Raw genomic sequence first — 19,822 nt, forward strand, 5'->3', positions numbered from 1 at the left:
TCCTGTCAGATCGTTGAGCTTTAATATACTTTCTATCAAAGGTGAATTGCAGTCGACATCTTGCCACAATTTGCACCAAATCAATTACATATAAATATTTTCAAATTCTAAGTTGAACGGACGTCTTCTAGCGTAGATTTTTTTTTTTTTCAACACAACATTTACAATATAACACACAACGAACAACTCCCTACGAACACACGTATATCAAAAACAAACAATAAGACCCAAAATGGAAGTGGAAAAAAAAAATAGATACTATCCAATTCCTATCTCGAAATACTCTTACAGCTTCAAATTTGTACCTCACAAAACTTGTAACAAAAACGACACAGCGGCACAACAACACCTTTATATATATAGGAATATTTCATTTTAATAATCTCTCCACAATAAACTCTTCAATATATAACACGTAACAAAATATAATACAATGAGTACATACATATTATATATATATTAGTACATAAATCTCAATTTAATTCGCTTGCGTAATAGTCATATGATACAGAAACTAAACTTACGGCGCCCTGCCCACTTTACTAAAACAGCCTCAACACATTTGGATGACAAACATACAGGGTGTTTCAAAACAACGTTTGGGAGGTGATTCCTGACACCAAAGTAAGACAGAAAGTATAATCCAAACTGGGTGCACAAATGCTTCCTTTCGGAGTTATAGGTTGCTGAAAACATGAAAAAAAAAAAAAAATGAACTTTAAAAGTTCCTAGCTCCAAAACTATGTGACTTACTATAGTCAGGTGAAGACTTGACTTAGGAACTAGTATGCCCTACCCAAATGTTTATGTTTCACAATCCTGCGGTACTTCTGCAACAACTTTTTAGAGGTAGTTTGCGAGTACTTCACATGATATACCCGTAGCCAAACTCTCTCTATAAAAATTGTTGCGTGAGTACCTTAGGATTCTGAAATATGTATTTTTGGATAGCGCACATATTAGTTCCTACGTGAAGTCTTGACCTGATTTAGGTAGATCCCATAGTTTTGGAGCTATGGACTTTTAAAGTGATTTTTTTTCATGTTTTTGGCAACCTATAACTCCGAAAGGAAGCATTTGTGCAGCCAGGTTGGTCTATACTTTTTTGTCATATTTTGGTGTCAGGAGTCACCTCCCAAACGTTGTCGGTGTTGTTTTGAAACACCTTGTATAAAAGAAACCAAGCACGATGAAAAAACACGTGCAATATGAACGATAATAACTAATATAAACTTTCTTCATGAAACATATCGTTGAATGTTTACAAAAAATGGACATTTCGATGTGTTTAAGGAAAGAAAGAAGGGGAAAAAATATCAAAAATTCAATACGAAATTGAGATATGAGTACGTACTTATGAACGGAAGATTTTCCTTGTAAATTTATAGGACGGAAAGTATATGATTTGTGATTATACCCAGAAATAATCTTTCTGTATTTAAAAAAAAAAAAAAGCTTTAACAAGTGGGCATTGCACCTGCACAGTTTATATCATAATAATTAATAATAATGGCCACATACATAAATGAGTAAATACGTTCTCAACACATTATAGCTTCAAAACTACGCTTGGCGACAAATATGCACAATTACTTTATACATTAAGAAGTAAAAATGGACGGTTTTTCACTATATCTACATGTACTTTTACAAATATGCATCTATTATCTACTACGCATAGTTGTAGCTGTCTTATAACCAACAAACAAACAATCATACATTCTGCTATCGTACTTGGCGCACAAATCACAATACGATAAGTTATAAAAAAAAATAAGGAAAAAATATCAGAACTATCAGTGTCCTATTCGATCTAAACCATAAATATTGGTGTCGTCGTATACAATTGAAATGAAAGGTTATAAATATCGGAAAAGCACTGTAGGTAGAAAGAAATAGATCTACGCATTGGAAAGACAACTACATGCGAGTTGAAATCTTAAGAACAGCATTTTGTAAACCAGTCCTCCGCAAATCCTTAAAATCTGTTCCTTTTTACATATTTTGTAGTTTTCCGTATTTTTATACGGGTGTTCCAGATAAAATCGGTACGCCTCATGTTAATCATCTTTAGTTAAATTACTTGTGGGGTGAACACTGCATTGTACTGGCTACACTGAAACACTGTCTCGAAAGTTGGCTGCATTGCATTTTGTCGGAAAGTTGAGTGCAGCAATGTGTTCATGCGTCAGTCGTTATGAGAAGCTTGTGTTGTAATGTATTATGTGTTAAATCAGTGCTTGTGATAACAAGGAACATTTGTTCCCGGTCTTAACATCGTGTGATTTTTATTTATGGGGTACACTGAAAAGCAAAATGTACGCTGACAATCCTCACACAATAGGCGATTTTTAACGGAACATTACTAGAGAAATTAATATCACGCCTGCAGAATTATAGCGTGTTGCTGGAAACGTCATCAAACGAGGTTAGCGATGGCTGGATGCCCATGGTAACCACTTCCAGCATCTCTTATAAACAGGTAACTGTTTAACGTTACTACTATCTATTCATTGTTAGTAAGTTCATTGTTGCTGTTAAAGTGTTAGATGAATTTCGTGCGTGAAGTGTACCGGTTTTATGTGACACTGTACCTTTCCCTTTTTACTGGATATGATGATACGAAAATCTACAGGCTAGACTGAAAAATTGTGACAAAGTGGGGGGAAAAGAAAGGATTAAGTTTCTCAGATATTAATCCAAATATTGTACTTTCGTGCTTGTAAACTACAATAAGCTGATTTGAAAATAAAATCCAAAAACTACTCCCGTTGCTCTTCTCGGTCCTGTTACAGATTCACTTATGAGGCCTAATCACTATGAAATTAAAATACCGTCAATTTTACAGTCATTATGTGTTATCTTGAAATAGATAAAAGATAATCAATATGTGGAACAAGAGCGCCCTAGACATTATTATTTTGCATGGGATACTGTTATCATGAGTCACCTAGTAGCTTTCTGTTTGCAGCCATTTAGAAACGCGAAAATAACTGTCGACTTTTCTAAATGGCTGGAAATCGAAAGTAGACAAGTGAATCGTGATAACAGTATCTCATGTAAAATAATATTTTCTAGTGAGCTCTTGTTCCACTTTTCGATTATCTTTTATCTAATTGAATGTATCACTTAATTACTGTAAAATTAGCGGTATTTTAATTTCGTCAAGATTAGGCCTCTTAAAGGATCATTATAAGTAAAATGATCGAGCTTCCCTAATCTACAGATTATCCCTCAAAGGTAACAGCAATTGAAGCTAATATAATCGGCAAAGTTTTACACAGCAGTAGTGTCTGTTTTATATCCATGTATAATACGTGTCCCTAATTTTAGCACTGAAAAACAAACTGTCTACTTTTCTCCACGGATTAAAATCCTTTAATGATGGGCCATTCATGTTAAGGTTCAAGGAAAATTAGAAACATTGAACTTTCTAAGATCTATCTATCTATCTATCTATATATATATATATATATATATATATATATATATATATATATATATATATATATATATATATATATATATATATATATATATATATATATATATATATATATATATATATATAAATTCACTTTTAATCCAGTTAAGCACATAAAAATCAGAATTACTGCAAGGTAAAAGTTGTAAAACTTGTCATTAAAAAATTTAAGCGTCAAACTCGGTATTTCCATTCCTCCGGGATTTTGCGAGCACTCATTGTAAGTATAAGTTTTCCTAGTTATGCTGCGGTCAGCGAAAATTCAACTAATAATGATTTTCTGAACGAATCTGCAATAGGATACACAAGATCACGGTAAGTACTTTTTGAATTTATTTACAACACAGCTCTTCAAGCAGATCACATTGATAGCCACTATTATTTATCAGAAATGGGAAAGTAGCTATATACAGAAAAGGTTTACTTCCCCTATTGGCAGAAAACATTTTAACACTGAGTGCTAATTCCGTATTTTTACGGAATAGCTGATCTTTTGTAGACTGTGGGTCCCGTATTTATAGGTGATGTGATTCAAAATGTATTTCAATAGTTTTGCTCCTTTATATTATACGGAGTTAGCAGTTTTAAAATATCTCTTGGACTTCGTAGTTTGGAATTTCATCAATAGATGGCGTAAAGATCCTAATTAACATGTTGTTACCGCCAGGGTTCAAAAACCATGTGCTTATTGTTTGACTGTCAAAATGGTGAGGAAAGGGCCTGTGTCGAACGATTTCATATGCTTCAGTTTAGAAGCGGAATTGAATGACAATGATGGTGAGTTTTTTTTGAAGGAGAGTTATTCGACGATTGTGAGAATGATCCAGACTATGCAGCAACAGAAATATCAGATACGTCAAGTAAGTAACCTTAAGATAATAATTCTCATATTCGCATCCATTTTCTTTGCACTACGTGTAAATGTTATTTGTGGTTTGTAATGATTTTGTGGTTGAAATACGGAATATTTAAGATTACAGAACAAGCTCTAAACTTTTAAACGGTACACGTTGTATTATTCTAGCTTTTATGAATTTTGAGATATAATTTTTTAAAAGGCTGCAAAAAAAAGTCTAGCATTCTTGCGAAAGCCTGCACTTCAGAGCCCAGCACCCGAAGTGTTAAAATGTACTTCTTTTGGAATGCATGTTTAAGGAATACTATCTATATTTGACAACTAACTAATAATATATCTTTTAAAAAAAAGTTGAGAAAATAAAAATGGAAATACCTTTTCTTTTTTCTTACCACAACCTGTCCATTTGTTGGTTACAAGACAACTACGCAATACCATACTATTTACTAGTGATAAATGATGTAGGATGTACACATACAGAATCCATAATATATGTATAAAAGGTGCATTTGGAAACACCCACTCACTTTTTTTGGGTTTTATCCCGAGAACATCAATGGACAGACAAAATAGAAAGAAAAAAAATCAAGCGTAATATTCAGTAAAGCTCGTATTAACGTTGGATACAATACAGCAACTAGCAGCTAATAGCTTCTAACACTGGTCATATTATCTAATAATCAATATTCAACGATATTTAAAAGTTATATCGTTATTTTTTCTCTTTCACCTCAGCAACGTAAATATTTAGTATCTTTTTGCTTGCAATAAGCGTAATTACTGCACAATCATTGAAAATGCAAAATTCGGTGAAAGTCATAAAAATTTCGACCTTTCTGACGCTTTGTAGCTTCGCATACATATTATAATTATTTTTCTCATTAATTTGCATGTTTTGTTTTACATTATTATCAAAGTAGCAATTAAACAAATCGCTGCAGGTGAGAAATAGTATTTCGCTTTAAGATTAATTATTATGATTCTTATCATTACAAAGCCATATGTTCCGTTAATTTTATTAAGGCCCTGCATGCCCGTAGGCATGCCGTATCTACTTTAATCAGATGGCGTCTTCTTCAAGAAAATCCTCCTCTTTGTTCAAAGGTGCAGAGCAGAGGAAAAACTCCAGCAGGTTGAGAATTGGTCCCCGGGAAAATGGGTTGTGGTAGCGGCCTCTCTTGTCCCGTAGATAAGGGTATCTCCTGTAGTTGAACATTTCGTTGGTGGTAAGGTTCATAGCAGCGTGGAGAAGCTGTTAAAAGCAAATAAATTTATTAATTACGCGTACCAATTTAAAAAGTCTACAATAGTATTAACTTACAATTTAAAAAAAAAAAAAAACCGTAAAAATATAAGATCATACGGGGCGCTGAATGCACAAAGGATTCAAGTCTAATTTTGGTCATTTTGGACAGACTTCATTTTTAAGATCTCTAAGAGCAGCTAATTTCACAAAGAGCCTTACAGAAGTGTAACTCACCGATTTGAATGAAACTTTGCATACTTGTAGAATATCGAAAAAATAGTCAACATGTACTTTTTTTTTTTTTATTTCGGTAATAGTGCAGGTTTATGGGTAGAAACCACCCTTTTAACGTTAGGAGTGGTCTCCAAGCATACATAGAAAACAATTATTTAATGTAGAAGAAAATATACTGCCAGGGGAAGGGGAGGGGACAGCTGATTCAGAATCTGATGTCAAAATTACCAAATTCGAAATGGTGGATCTAATATGGTTAATATAATTACAAAATATCTTCTGGTTTGAAATGCTCTACAGTTAGCAAGAACAATTATAGTTGGCAGAGGTTACTGCAAGAAGGTTACAGACCGATTTGAAACCGCTTTATGTATTTATTTTAACGGGACGCTTGATTAAAGTGAGTCTTTGCACCTCTTACTATTCGCGGTGCTTATTTCAAGTGAGGGGACTCACCTTTCGCTATTTGGAGTGTTTCTTGCAAGTCAATCCCCTCGCTTCTCACTAGTAGGGTTGCTTATTTATAGTCTTTTATAGTATATTTGGATCCCGTGTTAAACCTTGAAGAATGCAATAGGCGCTAAATTGGGAAAGTAGGTTTAAGTTTGAAAATACAATTTATTCATACTTTAACTCCGATGCTCAAAATTTTCGTCTTCACTTTCTTTAGCGTTAATATGGATTGTTGAATGGAATAGGGAGGCTGAAAGTAGGATCACAATTTCGACTCGACTATATAACGACAGATTAAGTTTAACCATCCATTGGTTGCTTATTGTAATGAAGGAATTTTCGTCGCTTCATGGCCAACACTAGTTCATATAGTGATTGCGGCCTAAGAGTTTCACGATGGATACAATTAAAAGGTAAGCAAGCACCGTGTTGCGCAATCTCGCGGCACCCTAAATAGAGGCGAGAGAATTAACTTGAAAGAAGCACCACGAATAGTGAGAGACGAGGATACTCATTATAAATAAGCACCTCGAATAGTAAGAGGCCCAGAGACTCACTTTAATCAAGCATCCCGTTAAAATAAATACAAAAAGCGGTTTCAAATCGGTCTGCAACCTTCTTCCAGTAACCCCTGCCAACTAATACTTGTTCTTGGCTAACTGCAGAGCATTTAAAACCAGAAGTTTTTTTGTAATTGCAATCGCGATATTGGATCCGCCATTTTGTACTTTGTAATTTTGACGTCAGATTCTGAATCAGCTGTCCTACACCCCCTCCCCCCCTGGCAGTACGTTTTCTTCTACATTAAACGACTTTTCTGTTTATGCTTTGAGACCACACCTAACGTTCAAAGGATGGTTTCTACCCTTAAACCTGGACTATTGCCGAAATTTAAAAAAAAAAAAAAAAAAAAAAAAAAATCCGTGTCGGTTATTTTTCCATGATCTACAAGTATGCAAAGTTTCATTCAAATCTATGAGTTACACTTCCGTAAGTCTTCCTGTCAGTGCTTAAAACATTTATGTCCTGATATTAAAAATAACTTTTATAATGTGAAAAAACAGTCTTCGCTTTTCCATGTATTTAACCCTTATGTACTACCTTCGGGTGACCGCAGAGATATTTATGTATATCTCTTAAATGAACGAGACTATCTAGAAGTCTGTTGTTGTATTTTCTCCCCAGTGTATGTTTAATATATTGAACAAAATGTTGATTGCTGTTGTTTTGCTGTTATATAAAAAATGACTGTTTACCACTGGGGTCGTAAGCGAATCCCAAGGTACAACCCATGTAATAATAATAATAATAATTTTTATTAGTTTCTTCTTACCAAACGAGCAAGATTAGAAGTTTATAATGCTCAATGGATGGCAGAAATTACTAATATATTGCTCCCGAAAATGACGACATTATTGACTGAATAAAGTAAGTTGGGTGTAGTAAGAAGAAAGTTTTCTTATATCACGCTACATTGTTTATGACCTAGTCTCTTTCTTTCTCAGGTTACAGTTTGAACCAATAGATATCGTGAAACCTGCTTATGTTTTCCAACAGCTTGGAAATAATAAAGTGGCTAGTTTCAAATGTGCTAAAGTCCGTTGCTTCAAGCAACAACCCTAAGAAATGACTTGACTATTCTGGATTGTTGTTGAGCCTGTAATCAAGTGACGAGGTAATCAAGTATTTATTTTCTATTTCGGATGACGATGATGTCAGTGGTATTGAAGCTGATAGTGAGAGTTGGGATTAGGATTTAGGATTTACATTTCTGGACTTTCAGCATCTATGGCCATTTCGCCCGTCACGTATGAGCGATGATGTCCCTCGGCGAGCACACTATCCGGGAAAAGGGAAGGAAGAAAGGACTGGGGAAGGAAGGAAGCAGCCTGGGACCCATAAGTTAGGTACCACCCCGGCATTTGCCTGGTATCAATGAGGAAAACTCAGAAAAAAACTCGTTTAGGATAGCTGGCCTGAAAAAGCTTTTTACACTTTTTCGACCGAGTGTCTCCACTGGAAATCGAACCCGGCACCTCTCGACAGTGAGTTGGAGTGTGATGCAATAAAGTATTGTTTCGAAATGTATCTGTATAAAATTTCTGTACGAAACACCAATAATTACTTATCTCAAAAGGACCCCACGTTATCTCCTATGCTATATTTTTCAGGGTAATACGCAAAGCTAAATGAAGCACAGAAACTTTTTGCTTCTTTTTCTCAAAGCTTTGGTAATAATTGGATTTGAATCCTTTGTGCTCTGAACTCCCCATATAATAGATTCATCCCACGGATCTGAACAAAATAATAATATAGGAGTAAATTCTCATATGTAGTGTTCAAAAAAAAAAAAAAAAATCGAGAAAAACAATTTTTTTTGTAACTTCATTATGTACGATAACACACTACTCATAAAGAAGAGGGTATGGTAGCTCAGTGGCAGAGCGCTTACCTCTGGTGCGTAGGGTCCCTGGCTCGATTCTCGGCTAAGTAAGTTTGTGGTAGACAACATCGTGTCCGTGGTATTTTTCGGGGTACTCTCGTTTCCTTCCACATTCTTATTCCACCAATTCTTTTACCATCATTCATTTGCCTTTTATCATCGTCTCCCTTAGCCTAATGAACATAATGGTGGGACGTTAAACTGAAAGATTTCATTTTCATTACTGGAGTATATCCTGATCAAGCTTTTCATTATGACCAAAGAGATATAGGTGAAAATTATCAATAACGTTTACAGTTTAAGTTCTGTATTAATTAGATATTGGTAACTAACGACATTTACGAGGTGCATTCAGAAAGTAATTTTCCCACGCGTCCCACAGCTATAAAACCTTATGGTGCGCAAAGCTACTGCGTACACGTGAGAGAGTAAGGTCCTAGCATGACGCATGCACCAGCGGTACTTCTTCCCTAGCGCTCTCAGTGGTGTCGTAACAGTGATTGAAGATGGACGTTCCTATTCCAGCTCCCACCGCGTGAAGTACAAGCAGTGATAAAGTTTCTGAATGCACAGGGCATAGCACCAATTGAAATCCATCGTCAGTTGTGCCAGGTCTATGGACCTAACGTCATGTGCAAGCAGATGGTGCGTTGCTGGTGTAGACAATTCGCAGCAGGGCACCAAAATGTGCATGATGAGGAGCGCAATGGGAGGCCAACCGTCATCACAGATGACCTTATGCACCTTTCTCGGGAATGCGAAATGGTCGCTTCACAATAACGGAACTCAGCGGTCAGTTCCCGCAATTTCCCCGCTTCTTATTGCACACCATTGTCACGGAGCACCTGCTGTTCAAGAAGTTGTGTGCCAAGTGGATGCCGAAGCAACTGACCCCAGAACAAAGCAAGACGCATTGGGTCAGCATTGATATGTTTGCAACGCTACAGCCACCAATGGATTTTAATCGGCGCTAAGTCCTGTATGGGCATTCAAAAACTATCCTTGCTTGTACTTCACACGCGGTGGGAGCTGAAAAGGAACGTCCATCTTCAACCACTGCCACGCCGCTACTGAGAACACTAGCATGTTCTGCTGGCGCATGCGGTATGCTAGGACCTTACTCTCTCACGTGTACACAGTTTCCTCGCTCAGCATACGATTTCCTAGCTATGGGACGCGTGGGAAAGTTACTCTCTGGATGCACCTCGTATATAGCTACTAATGCTTGCTATAAGCTGCATTATTCAGAATCAAAAATTCACCATGTCCACACACTTTTGGGCGCTATGAAAATTTGTATTTATCGATTTTCTCAAACCACGCGCGAAAGTGTACTGTAAAGCAAATCATTTTATTTAACTCGCTGTTATCTATTGATTCATACAGGTCTCATGTGCAATATGCTATAGGTAATTTCTATATAATTTCTATTCTATGTAGCATCATTAATAACTGAAGTAGAAGAAATTTAACTTACCGAGGTCAGTGTAAGAATCCAACCTAGGGCACAGAACACTAACGCTTCTAACAACCCTAACACGTATAAAATTTCCCATCCATCTATGGAGATGCAGTAACAGGCGAAGTAAATTGTCAGAGTACAGTTCACTGCCACGCATAAAACAAACAGGAAAAACCAAACTCTGTAATTAAAAAAGAAAGCATTTATATATATTTTTTTCTTGTTAGTACGATATACAGATGGTGATCAGAAAAATGGAAACAACTATAGTTGGCAATACGTCAGATGTATGGGTTGACAGTGGTGTCGTGGCGCCCGCAGCGCAGGACCGCTGGTGGTGGTGTGTTAGGTTGGTCTCCATACTATGTCAGGCGCAGTGGAACAGCAGTGTCCAGCGGCTGCAACAGACGGAGGTAGTGTAAAATGGGAGACCTCTCAGATTTTCAAAGAAGGCAAATTGTTGGTGCGTGGTTATGTGGAGTGACTGTGACGGCAGTGGCTACTGTGTTAGGTGTGTCGTGTGAGACAGTGTCGAAGGTGATGATGGCCTACACAACACACGGGAAAACCGCATCGGGGAAGCGGAACAGTGGGCGGAAGAAAATCATGAGTGACAGGTCACGCCGGGTATTAAAGCGCATAGTCACGCAGAACCGTCGTGCCACTGGGGAGCAAGTGACGGAGGAACTCAATCAACACCTCCCCCACCCTGTTTCGACAATCACAGTCCGCCGCGAATTACATTACATGAACTTACGGGGTCTTGTTGCACGGGCCAAACCGCTCATCAGGGACCATAACGCTTTCGCACGCCGCAAATTGTGCCGCGACCATGCAACTTGGACCGTTGCGGACTGGAAACGTGTGATATGGTCGGATGAGTCATCCTGCACCCTATTCCCAAAAACGGGCCGTGTTTATGTGTGGAGAACGCCCAAAGAAGCTTATGATCTGCAGTGTCTCCGTCCAACTGTGAAACATGGCGGCGGCTCGGTGATGCTGTGGCCGCCATATCATGGTTTTCATTGGGTCCTGTGGTCACACTTAGCGGACGAATCACTGCTAACGATTATGTCGCAATTTTAGGAGACCACTTGCATCCTATGATCCGGATGTTGTTCCCGGACAATGACGCCATCTTCCAGGATGATAATGCACCCATTCACACAGCTGGCGTTGTTGCAGAGTGATTTGAGGAACATCGGGATGAAGTTCAACACCTCCCCTGGCCCGCCCAATCCCCAGATCTCAACATAATTGAACATCTGTGGTCCGTCTTGGAAACACGACTCCGGCAACGATTTCCACCTCCATCCTCTCTCACAGAACTGGCCGATGCCCTGCACGAGGAATGGTGTAAAATTCCACTTGCTACCATTCACGACCTCTATGCCTCCATCCCACGACGCATCAAGGCTGTTCTGAAGGCGAAAGGTGGCCCGACACCATATTAATCTGGTAAGTTGCAATTTCGTTCAGGTGTTTCCATTTTTCTGATTACCATCTGTACATGTACATGAATATGATATAAAACATCAGCTTAACGAACTATCCTATTATAAATATATACCGTGTCCATAAATGTTTATCCTGATTTCAGGATTATATAACAATTACATTTATATCGTTGTTGTTTTTTTTTTTTTTTTTTATCACAAGTCTATTAGGAACCCATGGAGTTTCTGTCAGATGCATTCAACACTTTCGGCCACAAGAAGCGCTGTGTGAGCTACATCGTAAAAAATGGCTTCCCCTCGAGTGACTGGCCCATTTTTCTTCCTTGAAAGCAATGTAACTGGATATGTTTACCTAGACATGGTGAATTATGCCGTTCCCAGCTACAGGATATGCAAGACACTCACCTTTCAGCAAGACGGCGCTCCCCCACATTGGGCTCCTGAAGTCCGCAATTTTCTTAATGAAACCTTTCCCAACCGGTGGTTTGGCAGAGATGGCCCAATTCCATGGCCCCCGAGATCACCTAACATTAACTCCTTAGATTTCTTTCTTTTGGGGTATGTGGAAGATATTGTGTACAAAACAGCCGTTCCTGATATTCTGACCTTGCAACAACGCATCAGAGATGCCACTGACACAATTACACAATTACATGTCGCAGAATGCATGGCAAGAGATTGAACCGGCTTGATATTTTGCATGTTACCAGGGGTGCACATGTTGAAGTGGTTTAAATGCTGGAAGTGTATTAACTGTATTAAATGTTTGTGTATGGTTCAAAACTTAATGAGTAGAAGCATATGTGGTATAACGCATGTTCCATTTACTGTATTCAATTAAGAGTTACATTGTTTTGTTATCAGGGTAAACATTTATGAACACCCTGCCCGTGTATATATATGCTTTGAACAACAACTATTGCTAGATTAAGACTAAAAACAATATAAAATTATTCAATGAATAGTAAGGATCACGATTTTTAAGACGTATAGTTTTTTTTCCCAATCATAATTGCTTTATAAGAACTATTCCGTAAGATAGTAATAATAATAATAATAATAATAATAATAATAATAATAATAATAATAATAATAATAATAATAATAATAATAATAATAATAATATCAGTATCACGCGTACAGGGGTTTATTTTGTATTTGGTGATATTTCCTCAATTAATATTGTAACCGAAAGTGGTAGTTCTACTACTTCCGGTTTTAACAGGGAGTTAAGAATGGAGAAGAAATCTAATCTTGGGATGCTTAATCGATTGCAGAAAACAGCTTCTCGCTATCTATTACAGTTTATGTTCTATAGTAATCAATATAAAAATCGGAAATGGTTGATTTCTACAACTTCCGGTTTCAATAGAGAGTTAAGAATGGAGGTAAAATATATACTTTGTACGTCTTATCGATTGCAGAAAACAGCTACTCGATAACTATCATCATTTTTGCTCTATAGTGATCAACATAAAAATCTTTCTACCATCTCCAGTTTGGATATCATCTCCATCAACAAACTCGATTCTTAAATTTTGACCTACATCCTGCCCACATTTAGTGGAGATTAATCAAGTAGTTCATAAAATAGTTTGTCTTCCGGACGGAAGGATGGATGGATGGATACACGGACAAGGCAAATATACAAAGAAGTTTTACTCAATCAAACTCCTTAAAATTGCAAAGACAGGCTAATAGGCTACGGACAGACAGGGTAAATATATAAACAAGTTTTGTTAAAATTACAAAGACAGGCTAATAGGCTACAGACAGACAGGATAAATATACAAAGAAGTTTTACTCAATCAAAATACTTAAAATTACAAAGACAGGATAATAGGCTACGGACAGGGTAAATATATAAAGGGGTTTTGGTGAACTAAAGACACTTGTAATTAACATACATTCATGAAAAGCTGAGGAGAAATCTTAAAATTTCGAATCATTAGTAATTTGCTTTACACCGTTACTGGAACACTAATTTAAAAGCAACGAACTTGAGCGATTTGTATTTAACCCACGTATTGTAGGCCTAACTTTGTCTAAAGTTAATTAAAAGGTATACAAAATTCTGAAGATATGTCAAGACACCATTCACACAATATGCATCTACGCAAATTCACAAACAGATTTTTGTACATGTAAAAATCCCTCTCGTTCTCCGAATTTTGTAGAACTAATTTCTAACAATTTGATAAGCATAAAAAGTAAAATCCCTAGCATTCACTTTAACCTTTTTGCTATGTTACCACCAGGAAAGTGACCTATTCCTCAATCGCGTCGTCACCAGGGACGAAACTTGTGAGTGCTACGTAACTTCGCTTCGCGCCTAGCAATTCCCAGATGAAGCAAATTCTGACTTGACAACGTTTCCATAGTAGCTGAGAAGCAGACAGTTGAAAAAAATCATGGTTCCAGCCCTTGCGACAGAGTTCTTTGACACAGACATACAAAAGTTGGTCCTGCGTTACGAAAATTGCCTCAACAAGGATGGTACGTATGTTGAAAAGTAAGTTATGTATCAATAACTCCATAGTAATAAAATAATTTTCTTGTTATTTTCGTCTTTCAGCTTACAGTCCATTAGGACTTTCGGAATGAACCTCATACATGGGAAGAATCTAATGCATCCTTCTTCAAAATATTATACGTCCTTTGCAAACAACCTCAGACAAGCTTCAGGATTGTTCATACACAATTCAACACTTAATTACAGCTTTCGTGTGTCACTGAATATTTATTTTTGTATTTCGATTTAGATTTTAGTGCCTATTTTATATACTTTTAGTGCCCAAACATTCAGTCCTTACTTATTAACAAAATCACTTATAAATACCAAATGTTCTTTACGTTACGCACAATCGTGCAAAGCATGAATTTTTCGGCTCATCATCCACCTCAAGTTCAGTGGCGAAGCGTACCATGAGGTTCTGAGGCCGGGCCTATCCTGTCTTCTACCATATATATTCTTTATTTTTGGTTTCTTATAAAATAAAGTCAATACTTCAACATTTCGGTAACAAAATAGTAGGTTGGAAACACTCGGAGTCCCTTCCGTCTGAGCCTCACCAGTTCACTAGACAGGTTTACGGGTTACGCTGCTCAGGGAGCAAAGCTATTATTACTGAAGATTGCACGCACTGTTGGGCAGATGCAAAAGCTCGCCTCTGGGAGTTTAGTTTTAGCGTTGAATGGATCTGACAATGCTAATGTTATAAAATGATTTCCTTAACACAAAGTAAGAAGTTTCTGTGTAGAATTATGAATTTCTATTAGTGATAACTTTTTAACTTAGGTATATACTCTCAAAAAGTCTCATAAAGTGGATAGATAAGGAACAAATAAAAGATAAGCAAAGTACATAACCAAGAGGATTTGTTCTGCAGGGTAGCTATCCCCGCCTTAAATGGGGCCTGGTCCATAATAGCTTGTAGAATATGTCTAATACTTTAAACATACGTATAAATTTACCAAACGCTACCGTACAGGATAAAATAATTATATTTGTGTGTAATTTTAGTTGAGTTTTCCATTTCATAGACTCAGTGGGGTATTTACGATTTTGTTTTTGGGGGGGGGGTTGCTAACTTTATTCCTGAAATGTGAAAATTTTGTAATGTGTATATCACAGGTATTCTGCCTTTATTGGCAGGTCACTTGCCGCAGCTGAGAAGCTTCCATGCTCCACGGTCCTCCGCTAACCTTTTCGTCTTCGCGTATGATCTTTCTGTTTTAATATCATCCATTAATTGTAGTCTCCTTCGCCCCCTCCCTCTCTTTCCCGCCACCATACCCTCTAGGACGTCCTTCATGATACAATCTCTTCTTAGGCAATGTCCCAACCAGTTTCTCTTCCTCTTCCTAATAATATCTAAAAGTGTTCTTTTCTCACCCACCATTTCTAACACTCTCTCATTCGTTTTCCGCTCAACCCAACTAATTCTTTCTATTCTTCTCCACACCCACATTTCGAAGGCTTCCAGTCGATTTTCGTCACCTTTACGTAATGTCCACGTTTCCGCCCCATACAGTACAACACTCCACACGAAGCATTTTATAAGTCTTTTTCTCAACTCTTTGTTCAAGGTCCCACAAAATAGACTTTTCTTTCTTTTAAAGGCTTCTTTCGCCATTCCTATCCTTGCTTTTATTTCACGTTCGCATTTCATGTCATTACTAAGAATACTACCCAGGTATCGAAAACTATTAACTTGTTCTATTTTCTCCCCTCCTACTTTTATATTTGACACAGACCCCTTCGTTCCAATCACCATGGCTTTTGTCTTTCTAACATTTATTTTCATCCCATATTCTTCAAAGCCCTTCCTCATTTTTTCTAACATTTTATTGATTTTCTTTTCAGATTCTGCAACAAGCGCCATATCGTCTGCAAATCTTATACATCTAATCATTCTACCTCCTACCGAAATGCCATCATCATCATGTAGGCTCTTTTTCACTATCTCTTCTAGATAGACATTAAATAGTGTTGGCGAGAGGCAGCATCCTTGTCGAACTCCCCTTCCAATTGCACTCTCTTCCGTCAGTTCTTCCCCTATCCTAACACTTACTTGTTGGTTCATGTATAAGTTTCTTATGAGTTTTCTATCTTTCCATTCCAACCCTATCTTTGTTAGAACTCCCAACAACAATTCCCAATTCACGCGGTCAAAAGCCTTTTCCAGATCAATAAATACAACATACACCTCTTTCCCTTTTTCTATAAATCTTTCACCGATCACCCTTAATAATCCAATATCATCTCTTGTGCCCTTGCCTCTTCTGAACCCGAACTGCTCTTCCTCAACATCTTTATTTGTTCTTTCATATAACCTCCTGTTCAGTATTCGGAGCAGAATTTTAGCTGCATGAAATATGAGACTAATAGTTCTATAATCCTCACATCTCTTTGGGTTCGATTTCTTAGCCATCGGTATCATGATCGTTTTCAGAAAGTCTCTTGGCCATTCTCCTGTTTCATATATTTCATTGCATAGTCGCCACAATTCTTTCTTTCCCTTGTCTCCTATATTTTTAATGAATTCGATTGGTATGTTATCTATTCCTGTTGCCTTTCCATTCCTAATCTCGGATATAGCCTTTTCAAACTCATCCCTAAGAATACTAAATCCTTTATCATCCTCGCCTACTTCATTTTCCACTTCAACATTTAGGCTACACGGTCTATCCCTACTCTCATATAAGTCTTCAACGTATTCTTTCCACCTTCCTATGACCTCATTTGTCTCGCTGACTACCTTCCCATTCTTATTTTCTACTGCCATCATAATACCCCCTTGTTTCCTCCGAAATTCCATAGATTTCACCTCCTTGTACATTTCCTCATATTTCCCAACTCTTTCTAATTCTTCTATGTCCTCGCATTTTCTTTTGTAAAACTCTTCCCTCGCTCTATCTGTTTCTCGTCATTATTTAACTTTCTGTACATCTTTCTGCCCTCTTCTGTATCAACCTGTTTCCACATCTTCCTCTCCCTCATTTTCTGCAACATCTGCTCTGTAAGCCATGGTTTCTTAGCAGTTTTGTGTTCGCGGTAACCTACTGCTTCTTCTGCAGCCTGCTGTAAGCAACGTTTAATATGTTCCCACCGTGCGTTACTACCTGCGCCTATCCTTTCCTCGTTTGAACATTTTCCTTCGAATTTTTCAGCGAAAAGATTTCTTATTTTCTCGTTTTTCAACTTTTCAGTATTCAACACTTTACCTACTTTTCTTCTGCCTACATTTTTCAGTTGAATATCTACTTCGGCCAGCACAAGATTATGATCAGAGAAAATATCAGCCCCGGGAAGGGTCTTCGCGTTCTTTAAGCTATTCCGATACCTGTCCTGAATCATAACATAGTCTATCTGATATCTTCCGCCGTCTATTGGTGATTTCCATGTATATCTTCTTCTTTTGTGCTGATTGAACCAAGTGTTCCCAAGTACTAGTGAATTCTGTCTACAGAAATTCACCAGTCCCTCTCCCCTTTCATTTCTTTCGCCTAAACCATATTTGCCTACGATACTACCTTCCTGTTTTTCTCCCACAACTGCATTGAAATCTCCCATTAGAATTATGCATGCACCCTTCTTCTCCCTATCTATAATTTCTTCTATTTTCTCATAATTTTCCTCTACTTCTTCATTTGCATGCGAAGTCGTCGGTGCATATGTCTGTATCACTACTAGATCCTTCGTTTTCCCTTTAAGTCTTAACATCATAACTCTATCATCAATAAAATCTACTTTCACTACCTTCTCCTTTAAGCGCTTTCCAAGAATTATTCCTACGCCATTATGACCGCCCTTTTCATTACCTGAGTAAAACATTCTATATCCTTCGCTGTTCAATACCCCATTACCTTCCCATCTAACTTCACAAACGCCTACCAAATCTAAATTATTTTGTTTCACTTCTTCAAGATTTTCTAATTTTCCTCCCTGTAACCTAGTACGTACGTTCCATGTCCCTATCCTAAACCTTTTGCTCTTTCTTGTCTTTCTTTCTCTGTCTTCCCCCCATTATTACTTTCTCGTCCAATAGTCCTTCCCAAGCCATCCCCCTCCCGGAGATCCGAATGGGGGGATATTTTACCTCCGGAACTATATTTTGACCTGCGAAAGACCATTGTTCATATGTTCTCTTTTTGCTGCCAGCAAACTAGGGAAAATAGAGTGCTGGTTTCCCGTTGCCTTCCACCCCGCAGTATCCCAGCCGTTAAAGTCACTCTGACCACGCCTGGGACTAATGTCCAAGTTGCCGTACCAATCACTATGATTTCCGCCAACTTGGTTACTGGAGAACTGCTGCCTTCTCCCAGAACACTCTTCGTCTGGCTACTCCATTTAGACCAATTCGGTAGGAGTGGCCCTTCTGGTAGTGAACTACCACCGACACAGCTCTAAATTTCACTGTAGCACGCAATCCTCCCTACCCGACACATAAGTGTCTTCGTAAAGGTGGTGTTTATCGGGGAGGAATGTGTATATAAAACAATAAAATTTTGGTGAGTGCTTAAGCCCGGAAACCATCCCCTTAAATATGCCACTCCATAGAATACAATATTAAATATCTTGCGTTTATTCAAATAAAGTTTCTTCTGAGAATTAACATTTCTAGTGAAGTCATTATCAAGTGATGGATTAATTAAACACAGTATTGTATTTACTTTAAAGTGAGAGATGCAAGTACCAAACGCTTATCCACAAAATTTGACAGCTAACTGTAAGAATGCACTTTCCTTTTCTCTCCCTCATTTTCAAATATGCAGGAAATGAAAACAGCAAGTAAGGAGGAAATTCCTCATCCTCCCAGCAAATCCCAGACAGAAGAAAATATGAACTGCACTTGAAAACATTTGTAGTGGAGATAAATGGGAATATTCCATTAATACATATTGTATGTTTTCCTCATGTAAATATTTGTTTAATAATAATAATAATAATAATAATAATAATAATAATAATAATAATAATAATAATAATAATAATAATAATAATAATAATACTTTCCGTACTTTTGCTTATATTCATTTCTTCTTATTAAATTAAACAACAACAAAACTATTATGTGTACATGCACATAAATTCAACCCTAAACAGTGATAGAAATACAGCTAAGAAAGTTCTTTAAAATAAATAATTTGGTAGTTAAAAAAAAAAAAAAAAAAAAAAAAAAAAAAAAAAAAAAAAAAACCTCAATAAGGAAAATAGAATTCTGGATGTAATTTTAAACATTTAATAATACATTACATGTTATTTCTTCTTAGTTGGTCAGGTCTACCCTACTTGTGGGATTACGCTTCGCCACTGCTCAAGTTGCTATTTTTTCGGGACATTTCATATAATACCCTCGCACATGTTTGAAATAAATGATCAGTTTTGTCATGGAAAGTTTGTCTGGTCTCTACTCAAATTAATTTGAATGTTTAAAGTATAGAAGGATTTAGATTTCTGGGCTTTCGGCATCTATGGCCATGTTAGCCCGTCACTAGGATTAGGATTTAGATTTCTGAGCTTTCGGCATCTATGGTCATGTTAGCCCGTCACTAGGATTAGGATTAGGAATTAGATTTCTGGTCTTTCGGCATCTATGGCCATGTTAGCCCGTCACTAGGATTAGGATTTAGATTTCTGGGCTTTCGGCATCTATGGTCATGTTAGCCCGTCACTAGGATTAG

The 19,822-nt window shown here is 37.2% G+C and overlaps 1 protein-coding gene across 1 annotated transcript in view; it reads right to left on the reverse strand.

The window, feature by feature from the left end:
• Positions 1–3,556: 3,556 nt before the first annotated feature.
• Patsas (palmitoyltransferase Patsas) overlaps positions 3,557–19,822 on the reverse strand; it is a 48,909-nt gene continuing 32,643 nt past the window's right edge. The window contains exons 9-10 of the mRNA XM_081758125.1: positions 10,194–10,359; positions 3,557–5,592 (exon numbers count right to left, since the gene is read on the reverse strand). Of these exons, the coding sequence (XP_081614251.1) occupies positions 5,401–5,592; positions 10,194–10,359 (358 nt within the window). The 3' untranslated portion in view covers positions 3,557–5,400. The remainder of the gene's footprint in view (positions 5,593–10,193; positions 10,360–19,822) is intronic.

Source organism: Thermobia domestica, chromosome 5 (genome assembly GCF_964235325.1).
Source record: "Thermobia domestica chromosome 5, izTheDome1.hap1.1, whole genome shotgun sequence".
NCBI lineage: Eukaryota > Metazoa > Arthropoda > Insecta > Zygentoma > Lepismatidae > Thermobia > Thermobia domestica.